Source organism: Pelecanus crispus, chromosome 15, assembly GCF_030463565.1.
Source record: "Pelecanus crispus isolate bPelCri1 chromosome 15, bPelCri1.pri, whole genome shotgun sequence".
NCBI lineage: Eukaryota > Metazoa > Chordata > Aves > Pelecaniformes > Pelecanidae > Pelecanus > Pelecanus crispus.
In genome coordinates this window covers 4166242-4178315 of record NC_134657.1, presented here as the reverse complement: position 1 = coordinate 4178315, position 12074 = coordinate 4166242, and the positions used below count along the sequence as shown (strand labels likewise).

The window sequence follows — 12074 nt, the reverse complement described above, 5'->3', positions numbered from 1 at the left end:
AGGTCCACTAATGATACTTTACCTCTGGGATTAGACTGAAGAGATAAAAGATAGCCCCCTATCATCTTCTATTACTGCATCTAAAATGCAGTGCAATGCATAGTACAATGCTAAAATGCAGCGTGCGTACGCAGTGCAATGCATAGTACAATGCTAAAATGCAGCGTGCGCACCCAGACAGATTCAGACCACGTTGGTATGTGTAGATAAAATCTAGGAAAGGGAAGGCTGAGGACAACTAGATCAGTTAGGAGGGCTTCACTGCTGAATTGTCTCTGTTCTATCCCATGTTAAGATTGTCAAAAGCTCTAACCAATATCTGGATAACAACCCAGAGGACCCGGTGGTCTTTGGTGGCCTCATTCCAGTTCTCAGAGGTTGTTTTGATAATTTTCTTTGCATTTAATTTGAATGGGCCATCAAAGAGCTGTTCTCTGGTACTTAGAGGAGATAATTATTCAGTGTTTCTATTACCTGAGATTCCAAACCAAAACACTCCACTGCAGGAGTTCTCCTGTGGGGTCAAGGCTGATGGGAATGAGTGGTTGGAAAGTGCTGAGAGATTGTGGTGAACTGGTAGGTGTAAAAATCTGTCTAGACCAGAGCCATGGTTAGAGAGGGAAGGGGGAGAAGCCTTTTCTGCCGTTCCTGTGCGATACCTGCTCTGCTTATCGGACACCGTTACGCTCTAGGTCTGCCAGACTAGTACGTTTCACACGCAGTAAATTCACACCATGATTGTCCTTAGGAAAAAAAAAGGTCTTCCTCTCAGTTCTCTGTGTCTCAGCTTCTACTGTCTAAGGTCAGGTGTAGAGCCCCTTCATCTGGGACCGGTCACATTTGTGCAGGCAGAATAGCTTTAGACATGTAAATTCTGACAGGGAACTTTATACAATTTGAATGGACCTGAGGAAGGCGACATAGACCTTTTTCCGCAGCTTTCCCTGCGCTTTTTAGGTCTATTTCAAGGCTACACACTCACGCGTGTCCACGGGAGAAAATCCCAGGCAGGGACAATCCGTTTGAAATGTAAAACAATAAAAAAAATGTTGGGTGAAATCCAGAACTCTGTGTGACCAAATGAAGGGACTTGACGGGCCGGCCGCTGAGAAGGCGCGGGCAAGGCGCGCGTTTGTACTTTTGTCACTGATTTTGTCGTGTCTCTCCTCCGCGCGCTGCCCTGAGCGGCGGGGCCCTGAGCGGCGGGGCCCTGAGCGGCGGGGCCCTGAGCGGCCGTGCCGAGCGGCGGGGCCCTGAGCGGCGGGGCCCTGAGCGGCCGTGCCGAGCGGCGCTACCTTGAGCGGCGGGGCCCTGAGCGGCGGGGCCCTGAGCGGCCGTGCCGAGCGGCGGGGCCCTGAGCGGCGCTGCCCTGAGCGGCGGGGCCCTGAGCGGCCGTGCCGAGCGGCGGGGCCCTGAGCGGCGCTGCCCTGAGCGGCGCTGCCTTGAGCGGCGGGGCCCTGAGCGGCGGTGCCCTGAGCGGCCGTGCCGAGCGGCGCGGCCCTGAGCGGCGGTGCTGAGCGGCGCTGCCTTGAGCGGCGGGGCCCTGAGCGGCCGTGCCGAGCGGCGCGGCCCTGAGCGGCGGTGCTGAGCGGCGCTGCCTTGAGCGGCGGGGCCCTGAGCGGCGCTGCCCTGAGCGGCCCGGCCACAGCAGCCGCGCGGTTCCAGGCCGGGCCGCTCGCGCTAACCCCGGCCCCACGAGGCCGCCGCCCCTTCCCGCCGCGGGGCCGCGCGCTCGGGCCGCCGCTCCCGTGGTGCCGCGGGAAGGGGCCCGCCCGTCGCGCGGCGATGACACGCGCCGCCCTGCGCCTGCGGGGTGACGCTGCGGCGGGGAAGATGGCGGCCTGCCGCGAGCGGCGGTGAAGGTGAGCGGTGGGGCGGCGCCTGAGCAGAGGGGAGCCGGGAGCCGCTCCGGGCCGGGCTCGGCTCGCGGGGCGTCGCCTCCCGGGCGGCGGGGACGGGGACGGGGACGGGGACGGGGACGGAGCAGGGCAGCGCAGCGCAGCGCAGCGCAGCGAGGGGAGGGCCCGGCGGAGCGGCGGCCTCCGAGCTGCGCGCCGCCCTGGGGGGCGGGAGAGGGGACCCTTCCCGCCCTTCGCCTCCCGCGCGCCGGCCGCTGCCCGGCCCGCCTGCCCCTGAGGAGAAGGCGACGGCGGCCGCCCGGAGCACCCGCCCGCTGGGATGGCGGGAGCGGAGCCGGGCCGGGCCGGCAGCTCGGCAGCCCGTGTCCCTCATCCCCCGCTCCCTCTGCCGCAGGGACGGGCACAGGCTGGATGCGGCGTCGCTGAAAGAGCTGCGGGACGGAGTCGGGCCAGGGCGAGGGAGAAGGCAGGAAAAGTGCGGTCGTTCGTGTTCAGGAGGGACTCGAGCTGACCATGCCTGACTTGTGAAAACGTAACTCATCCTGAAAGTAAGCGGAGGAAGGGGAGAAGTGATCGCTGGGGGCCTGTTTATTGGAAGGGAGAAGGCACGATGAATTTTTTTATTTCTGATATATAGGAAATTTGTGGTTGTAGAAAGTGGAAGTAAAAAGGTTGTTTTTAAAATGCGTATTTATCTAGTTCTTGGTAGGATGCTTAGTTGGATAGCTGTTGGCACTTGGTGAGCCACCTTTATTTACTGGATTTTTCCCTGTAGCGCAATGTCCCTGTTGTTTGCTCGTTCCAAGTCAATAGTTGCAGTGAAGAAGGATAAAAGACACATGGCTGAGGTAAATGCTTCTCCGCTTAAACATTTTGTCACTGCGAAGAAGAAAATCAATGGTATCTTTGAACAGTTGGCTGCATACATCAATGAGAGCTCCTTGTTCCTGGAAGGTAAGCTGAATTCTTGAACTGCAAGCGTGTAACAGTGCTTCGCCCACATACAATCCCCCAAACGCACACCAGAAAACCCTCATTCAGTTAAATGGCGCTGCTAGACCTGTGCTTATTTACACATGCGTGTCTATTTATATAACAATATTTGTAAGAAGAAGAGAAAATTATTTTATTGAATGCGGGTGGAGTTCAGGGTTCCTATTTTAAAGCTGACAGTTCACGCGTGTTAGGAAACAAGTAGTTAGTGAGCTATGCTTGGGTTCATGTTGTTTGGGAGTTTATTTTTTAATAAACTATACAAGACCCTTTAGGTGTTTTGCCTATAATTCTTTCAATATTCTTGCCTAGATGTGTTATTGCTAGTGGCATGTAGCATATGCCAATAACTGGCTTTAACAGCTTAAGACATAGACAGAGTTGGGTTTTTTTTTAAGGGTGTTGGAGTGTTTGAAGCGTTGGCTGTGTTCTGTTTAAGGCAGTTCTAAGGATGAGAATGGTTATTAGATACGCAAAAGAGACCAGCTGATAAATGCTGATGCTAAATTGCCTCAGAGTGTAATTGCATGTGTCAAGATTACCCATACAGTCTTTGGGACACAGATAAACATTTAGTTATGTATATTACATCATAAAGAGGTGTTTCACCCAGTACTGAGACAGACGACTTCTGGAATTCAGGACATGATGTATTTTGATTTTAGAAACACACAAGAATATAGAGCTTGATCCTGTCACCACAGAAGAGCAGGTACTGGAAGTCAAAGGCTACCTGTCAAAAGTCAGTGGCATTAGTGAAGTGTTGGCAAGACGACACATGAAAGTTGCTTTTTTTGGAAGGTGAGTCATGGGCCTACACTCCCCACTCAGTAAGGCAACTGGCATCTTTAGGATTGTAGCCAGGAAAAAATATTTATAGAAACACTAGTGCTCCAGCTTTTGCTTGTAACGATCATGCCCCTGGTACTAGTCCTCTTGTAAATTGGAAACAAATATTGTAGCACATAATTCTTTGATTTGGAGGAATTCTTAAAGTGAGAAAATAGAAGAGTCTTTTTGTAAGTTGCCTATGGCACCTAAATTGTTAATGCTTCTGATACTGCTTCAGTTTAAAGAACTTGCTTTCTGTAATATCAAAATGAGTATACCTGAATCTCAGGAGCCTGGCTATACCATTCTTTAATCTGACTTCAGGACAAGCAATGGGAAAAGCACTGTGATAAATGCCATGCTATGGGACAAAGTCCTTCCTTCAGGAATTGGACACACCACTAATTGTTTCCTGCGTGTAGAAGGGACAGATGGACATGAAGCTTTCCTGCTTACTGAAGGCTCAGAGGAAAAGAAGAGTGTTAAGGTACAATTTCCTTAAGCATAAGATAAAGGAGAAGAGCTCTTCAGAAGTGCTGAAAGAGGGAAGGAACAAGAAAATTAAAGCACTGTGAATAAATGTCACAGTTAAGGGCTTTAATCATTCAAGGGGTAGAGATGAAGGACAGGTTTTGTTAGATGTAGGAAGGGAGGAATGGAGCAAGTTACAGGATCGAACTTGTTCATTTTATGAAGAAGGTGGTATGTTGTATTTGTTAGTGATAGCAGGGAACCAAAACGATGACTCAGGAAGTTCTGAGCTCTGTACGACTGGCAGAAGGCGCAGACTTCCTGATAATTCCTCAGTGGCCTTTCTTGACAGGAAAACTCATGAACTCTGACTAGGCAGTTGCCTTTTGACTAGGAGACTCAAGTGAGTTTTATATGGAAAACTTCCCAGGGAGAAAGTGATTTGGAGTTGGGTTTTGTCTTAAATTGTCTGTGAACAGCCGTGAAGAGGAGATAATTGTATTAATGGGTTTTAGCATACAGGAAATGTTATAAATTATCCATCTTTTTAATAGACAGTAAACCAGCTGGCTCATGCCCTTCATCAAGATGAACTTCTGAATGCTGGCAGCCTAGTCAGCGTAATGTGGCCCAATTCCAAATGTCCTCTCTTAAAGGATGACCTGGTGCTGATGGACAGGTGAGAAATATCTTTCTTTCCTTTCCTGCTTATCACAGATTCATTACAGAAATGTCTTCAAATACAAATTTAACAAACATAAAGGACATTGACCCTGTTCTAATCTGTGACAGTGACTAAAGTCCTTTGCTGTAGTTAGCAGTCAGAGTTTTTCTTGATTGGTACTTCCTTTTAGTCTGTGCTCTGTGTCACCTCAGGGCAGCGTAGCTCAGACGTGGGAAATCAATGCCCTGAAAAGCTGAAACACATTTCTTATTAACTTTTTAATTCTATTTTTGCTATTTCCACAGCATAGTAATGTCTCTTCTCTTTTTATTGCTAGCCCTGGCATTGATGTAACCACAGAGCTGGACAGCTGGATTGACAAATTCTGTCTAGATGCCGATGTATTTGTCCTGGTGGCAAATTCTGAATCAACGTTGATGCAAACTGTATGTGCAAGTCCACTTGTTCAGTGAATTTGGCTAAAAGTTACAAAATTTTGACATATTAATCTTAAGAGGTTTTGTTCCATTTTGCTTAGGAGAAACAGTTCTTTCACAAGGTGAACGAACGTCTGTCTCGCCCCAATATATTTATTTTAAATAACCGCTGGGATGCATCCGCCTCTGAACCAGAATACATGGAGGAGGTTTGTGATGTGTTTTAAATTCCTTCTCTTTGCATGGATAGTATAGAGTCCATTTTGACTCCAGTCCTTGCAGGTAGAATCATGAAGTGTTGTATGTGATTGTTTTACAGTTTGGATTTTTATTACCATAGTATGGAGACTAGAAGAAGTATAGGCTAGTGATCAGGACATGACTCTTGAAATTTCTGATCTGGAAATTAAGAGTTTCACAGGGGCCTTTTGAAGTTAGATCACTTAGATAACCTCTGGAAGATTCCATAAAACAGCCAAGTGTTTTTTCTTATTTTTTTGCATTGGTAGCTTAGACCAGCAGAGGGCATCTGGGTGCCTGGTCTGGCCTTTAAGAGGTGGAGCATAAAGTGGATTTAACCGCATGTGGGGTTTATCCTGTTCATCCCTCAGGTGCGTCGACAGCACATGGAGCGGTGTACCAGTTTCCTGGTAGATGAGCTGGGTGTGGTGGATCGAGCCCAGGCAGGGGATCGAATTTTCTTTGTGTCGGCAAAAGAAGTGCTGAATGCCAGGATTCAGAGGGCTCAAGGGATGCCAGAAGGAGGTGAGAAAAGCTGACAGAAACGTTCCATTTTCTTATAGGGAAGAAAATAGGGAATATCTTGTTCTGAAAAATGGATAAAATTTTGAGGTGGGTCAGTTCATTAATAGAGTAGTCAAAACCAAAGAGGTGACTTAGCAGTACTTCTGCATTGGCTTCGAGGGAAAGCAGGAGCATTTCCTGATGTCCAGCATCTGATTGCTTTCTCAAAACTTAAGTGGTTGTTGTGTACTTTCTTTCTCTCAGGTGGAGCATTGGCAGATGGATTTCAAGTAAGAATGTTTGAGTTTCAGAACTTCGAGAGGAGATTTGAGGTGAGCGTTATGTGTGCTAACCTTCCTTTTAGATTTTACTCCTGAAAGGCTGGGGACTAGAGTTTATAAACATGGAGCGGGACCGCATTTTGGAAATAGATTAAACAGGAAGGAGAGGTTGTGTTGGTACATGTCTGCCTGCTGCTAATCTTGGCTGCCTTTTATATACAGGAATGTATCTCACAGTCAGCAGTAAAAACAAAATTTGAGCAGCATACAGTGAGAGCAAAGCAGATTGCGGAAGATGTTCGTCTCATCATGGATTCTGTGCATATTGCTGCCCAGGAACAGCGGTGAGGAGAGCTGATGCTTGGTGCTTGCATAACCAGAGCTTGTATTCTGGGAGAAGTTTAAGGGCATATGAGCATTTAAAATGCAAAGCAGAATACAGCTTTGTTTGGGAGTGGGAAGGACATGTATTAGTATTCTTGCTTCTAGTGAATTTTGAAAGTATTGGGAGAACAACTTCTTTTTTTCTTTGTCTTATCTGTACTGCAGATACCGACATGTTTTGTTCTTGGGCAGGAGAATCTTTCTTGTTTCTGGAATTCAAATGATATTTGTAGATCAAAAGTGCTTTTATCTGGCTTTTTGATGGCCACTTTTTTTTCCACCAGAGTTTACTGTCTGGAAATGCGAGAGGAACGACAGGAACGTTTAGGTTTTATTGACAAACAGCTGGAGCTCCTTACTCAAGACTACAAGCGGAAAATAAAACAGATCACAGAAGAAGTGGAGAGGCAGGTAAGGAGGAGTGGCTGCAGAAAAAGAGATGTCTGAAATGGCTATCAGCTTGGTGGGAAAAATGCAAAGCGCTGACAAAGGTTTGAAGCGCTAGAAATGTGGGAGTTACAGATGGGAAGAGAATAAATGCTTTCAGAAGTAGTCTTTTTTTTTTTTTTTGAGGTGTTAAAATGAAAAGTAGAATACTTAGGGGAAACTTTCAGAGAGACTCATATAAGATGCTTTAAATAAACAATGAGACTTTGATTAATGTTTGAATTATTCTTGCTACTGTATTTCGGTCTTAAATGCTTCCTAAAATACTAAAACATTTCAGATAAGTTTCCTTATTATTTCAGTCTAGATTAATGTCAGTCGTCTTACTGTCAATAACAACATGCCATTTTTACTATTACAAATATACAGAAAAGGCCTATTCATTTTTCACAAGTCTTATATTGCCTCGGTCTTGCTCTCTCTGCATTGTTATACAGAGCATAGATCTACACACTTCTCAGCCATCTTCTTTGTTTGCAAGTGACCAATGTTGCATTTTGCAGTTGGCACACGATGGCCATGTGGCACTGCACAATCACAGTGCCTAGTGTTCAGCAGTGCTTACTAAGAAATGCATGTCTTCAGTGGTGGTTTTCTGTCTTTCCCTAGGACAGAATATAAAGAAACTCTGTCCTGTGCTTTTTCTCTAGGTGTCAAATGCAATGGCAGAAGAAATCAGACGGCTTTCAGTGTTGGTGGATGAATACCAAGCAGACTTCCATCCATCTCAAGTAGTTCTTAAAGTTTACAAGAGTGTAAGTGATGATTGCTTCTTACAGATTGCTTAAGCAATTTAAAGAGGTGGGTTTTTTTGCTCTGAGTCGGTAATCGTGCCAGCTCTTTGATATGCTTAATATTCTTCCAGCTAGGGTATGAGCTAAGCTTTTCGAGTTGTGAAAAATCTCTTGCATTTGGATAGCTTCTGTAAAAAGTGAACATCTTTTAAAAAAAAAAAAAATTAAAAAGGAAGATTTTTTTTTTAATAACCTCAGTGATAAATTAATACACATATGATGTATCACATTGTATAGATCTAACAGAACTTTTCCTAGACTAGAGAGTACATGTGAGATTTCCTGGTTTGCTTTTTCCTTTCCTTCACTGAAGAATGGGGAAAAAAATGAAACTAATGTTAGAACAGTGGGCAGACAGAATGCATGCTCCTGTTTTGGGAGGGTTTTTTTAAGTGGCAAGCTCTAGCACCTTCAGCCTGCATCTTACCTATGTTTATTTTAAGCTTAATAACCCTTTCTCTGTGTGTCAGGAGCTGCATAAACACATTGAGGAAGGCCTGGGCCGTAACATGTCAGAGCGTTGTTCCAATGCAATCACAGCTTCCCTGCAGACAATGCAGCAGGAAATGATAGGTCAGTTCAGCTGGTGGTGTTTCCCTTCCTTTTGCCTTTAACTGTAATGCAAAACAACTAGGTAGATGTTCTGGGTTTCTCTTTAATCTGATGGCTGATGTGCGCTGGCATCATCTTCATTTCCGTCTTGATTAGCAATGCTGTTGTGTAGCGGACTAGTTACTCTTGCTTTTTTCACTCTGTGTCTGAACTTGTGCAGTGATTTGCTAATGAATACATACAATCAGCTTAATCCTTCATGACAGAGCAGAACTGTGACTTTGGAAACTTGAGAGATTCTCAGACCAAGATCCTAATGAAATGTGAACAACTTGTAACTAGGTGCCTGTCTGAATATAAGCGTTAATAGGAGTATGGTGCCTAAACACTTTTAGAACTGGCCTGCAGATTCTGTTTTCCAAGCTATTGCTAAACTGTAAACTTCAGCTATCTGTAAGGATTTGGGAGGGTCCATGGAAAGATTTCCTTCTGAGTTGATCTGAGGAACTAAGAGTCAAACAGTAATTCATGGTGTCGCTTTGCAACATACTTGGCTTTAGGAAATTTAAGGTACTAAGAAAAATAACCGTGGAGGATGGAACAACCGATAACCACCCTGATTACAGAATACAAGCCTGGTTAATTCTTGTGAACTCAATAGCCGTTTTTTTAATGTTTTTATTTTCTGTCTGTGCAGATGGTTTAAAACCCCTTCTCCCGGTCTCTTTGCGGGGCCAGATAGACATGTTAATTCCCCGACAGTGCTTCATGCTCAGCTATGATCTAAACTGTGACAAGCTTTGTGCCGACTTCCAAGAGGACATAGAATTCCATTTCTCTCTTGGATGGACGATGCTGGTGAACAGGTTTTTGGGACCAAAGAATGGTCGTCGGGCCTTGATGGGCTATAATGACCAGGTAAGATACCCTGTTGAGTGGTCAGGGTGGATGTGATATTCATCATTTCAGTGGCTGCTGAAGTCTTTTTGGTGGGAAGGGCAGTGGCTTGCCTTCTCTTATTCTGTACTTTGATTTTCTTTTGTTGTGTCACTGCTTTTCTAATTAGGTTCAACGCCCTTTAACACCAGCAAATCCCAGTCTGCCTCCTTTGCCTCAGGGCTCTATGACCCAGGAAGAGCTCATGGTGTCAATGGTGACTGGACTGGCCTCATTAACTTCCCGAACTTCCATGGGGATCATCGTGGTTGGTGGCGTGGTGCGTTGGCAATCTGAGCAGCATTTATATAAATAATGTTGGAGCACTGACTTGAAAACTGCTTGCATTGCTGAGTCCTGTAGCTACCTGCTATTCACAGATAGCGACAGCCTTTCTCCCTTGGTCTTCCATTTGAGTATAAATATTGAGCTTATTTTGCATAATCTCTAGGCTTGGAGCCAGGGTTGTTGTGAAGATAACCCTTCAAAGTATGTTATAAAAGCATTAAATAGTCTCTGATTCTTTTGTGAGAATAAAAGAAAAATTGGTATTTTTCTTTTCCCATTTACAGAGGAATCAGGACAGAAGTATCTACCACGATCCTCTGATCGTGTGTATCTTTATTCCTGGAAAGGGAAGAGCACACTTAATTTTAGATACTATGCCTAATTTATTTCAGAGAAAATCGGCACTTCCTGCTTTTCTGTCTCTTGAAAATAATGAATGTTTTGAATCTCAAATCTCCCCAAACTGTGGAGGCATAAGAGATCTAACTCAGCTTGCATGGTAACTCTGGTTCCTGTTGCAGGAAGAATCCAAGTTTCTGGAGTGCCAGTTCCATACCTACATGCTATTCTAGTGTCACAGTGTCTAGAGGTGGATGATTTCTCAAAGGGGAGATGGTTGCTTAAAAACGTCTTTCACTTCAGAAACAGGGATTCTGTGAACCAGACAAAGTTTGTTTGCACTTCCAGGTGTAATTTAAATGTAGTGGAATGGTTAACGCATACACAACCCCAGTAGTTTAGGTTAGGTGTTTTTATTTTGTAGACTGGACATCAGTAGTAAGCTGTCTGGCCAGTGAAACTGCTTGCAAGTCAGGGCTCATTTTCACGTGCCTAAAATGTAAGTGCAATGCTCTGTGCACCTTTGTTAGGAGTTAGCATCGTTTCTAGATGATGATCATGTCATTTGTTTTTCCTTGTGCTTTTTTCAGGTCTGGAAGGCTGTGGGTTGGAGACTGATTGCTCTCTCTTTTGGCCTTTATGGGCTCCTTTATGTATATGAGCGCCTCACCTGGACCACAAAAGCGAAAGAGAGAGCTTTCAAACGGCAGTTTGTAGAGTATGCTGGTGAGAAATTGCAGCTCATCGTCAGTTATACGGGTTCTAATTGCAGCCACCAAGTCCAACAGTGAGTTGCCTATATTCAGCTAAATCCCTATCTAAATTTTGTTGGTTTTTTTTAATTATATTCCTTGTTAAAACAAGGTAAGTCTGCATATTGAATTCCAGATTTAAAAATGTGTAATGATACACGTGTTCTAAAAGAATATTATGTTTTTTTGAGTCACCGATGTAGTATTTGGGTGCTGTTAAGCATTAACCTTAATGTACTTCTGTCTCTCAAATCAAGTTGTTCTGATGCTCTAACATCTTGTGCAGAAGTGGAAAGAAACGTCTGAGTCAGTATCATCATCACTGTACATCAAAGGGATTAATTCCTTGAATTTGCTGCTTGATCTTATTTTTTGTTGTATCCAACTATTCTTGTTTCATAGAGAGCTTGCTGGAACATTTGCTCATTTGTGTCAGCAAGTGGATGTCACACGGGAGAATCTTGAGCAGGAAATTTCTGCCATGAATAAAAAAATCGAAGTTCTGGATTCACTTCAGAGCAAAGCAAAACTGCTCAGGTGAGATTTTATGATCCCATATACACAGACATTTGCATACAATTGTTTTTCATGTGATTGCCCCAAGATGTTCAGATTAGGGTATATCTTTGAGTGCAGTCCTTCTTCTGTCTTCGCGTTTGATGTGCAGACATCAGCATCTTTTTCTACCAAGTCGTGTTCCCTTTCACTGTGTGCTTTCCCATGTACTGTCGACAGTCATTTAAATCATCTGTCTCACAAAACACCTTTTCCTTCTTGGTTTTGGTTTGTTTGGAATTACAGCTCCTTTCCATTTATCAAAATGTACAGTCTGCTGCTGCTACAAACTCCTTCAGGCTGTTACAAAATTACGCAAAAAGTCTCACCCTCGCCTTTGTACATGGTTGTCTGATGTTCTTCTTCACCCTGCAAAGGCTGTCAGGGAGAATTTTTCAAACATTCCTTATCTACACAATAAGATCAACGTGAAGTTGTGACCAAGATCTCTGAACCTCAAAGGCTAGGGTCTGTTAGCAGGCAAGTGTTCCTGACCTGAGGAAGGGCAGGGAATGGCAGCAGCATTTTGGAATGGCTCTCTGACACTCCTCTCCATGCCTTGCTGTTCACTGACTTTAGCCATGCTTCTTTCAGATTGGCTTGAGAAGAGCTATTTTACTCATTTAATGGAGACTTTCTGTCCTTGCAGGAATAAAGCGGGTTGGCTTGACAGTGAACTCAACATGTTCACACATCAGTACCTGCAGCAAAGCAGATAGTGTGGGAAGAAGAGAAAAGCAACGCGGT

At 44.9% G+C, this 12074-nt stretch overlaps 1 protein-coding gene across 1 annotated transcript; it reads left to right on the top strand.

Annotated features, from left to right (window-relative positions):
- The first annotated feature begins 2315 nt into the window (after positions 1-2315).
- Positions 2316-12058, top strand: MFN2 (mitofusin 2). The gene is made up of 18 exons (XM_009488307.2): positions 2316-2407; positions 2635-2813; positions 3518-3653; positions 4008-4170; positions 4709-4833; positions 5156-5264; positions 5357-5464; positions 5867-6020; positions 6264-6331; positions 6503-6624; positions 6949-7075; positions 7762-7866; positions 8376-8478; positions 9155-9375; positions 9524-9673; positions 10611-10807; positions 11175-11309; positions 11977-12058. The coding sequence occupies exons 2-18, from the start codon at positions 2639-2641 to the stop codon at positions 12044-12046; spliced, it is 2268 nt and encodes a 755-aa protein (XP_009486582.1). The 5' UTR covers positions 2316-2407; positions 2635-2638; the 3' UTR covers positions 12047-12058.
- The last annotated feature ends 16 nt before the right edge of the window (positions 12059-12074 follow it).

Bases quoted from the DNA above. Each gene is read 5' to 3' on its own strand.
- MFN2 (XM_009488307.2), top strand. From the start codon at position 2,639: ATGTCCCTGTTGTTTGCTCGTTCCAAGTCAATAGTTGCAGTGAAGAAG. The intron at 5,465-5,866 runs GTTTGTGATGTG...TTCATCCCTCAG, and splicing joins AACCAGAATACATGGAGGAG to GTGCGTCGACAGCACATGGA. The intron at 7,076-7,761 runs GTAAGGAGGAGT...CTTTTTCTCTAG, and splicing joins CAGAAGAAGTGGAGAGGCAG to GTGTCAAATGCAATGGCAGA.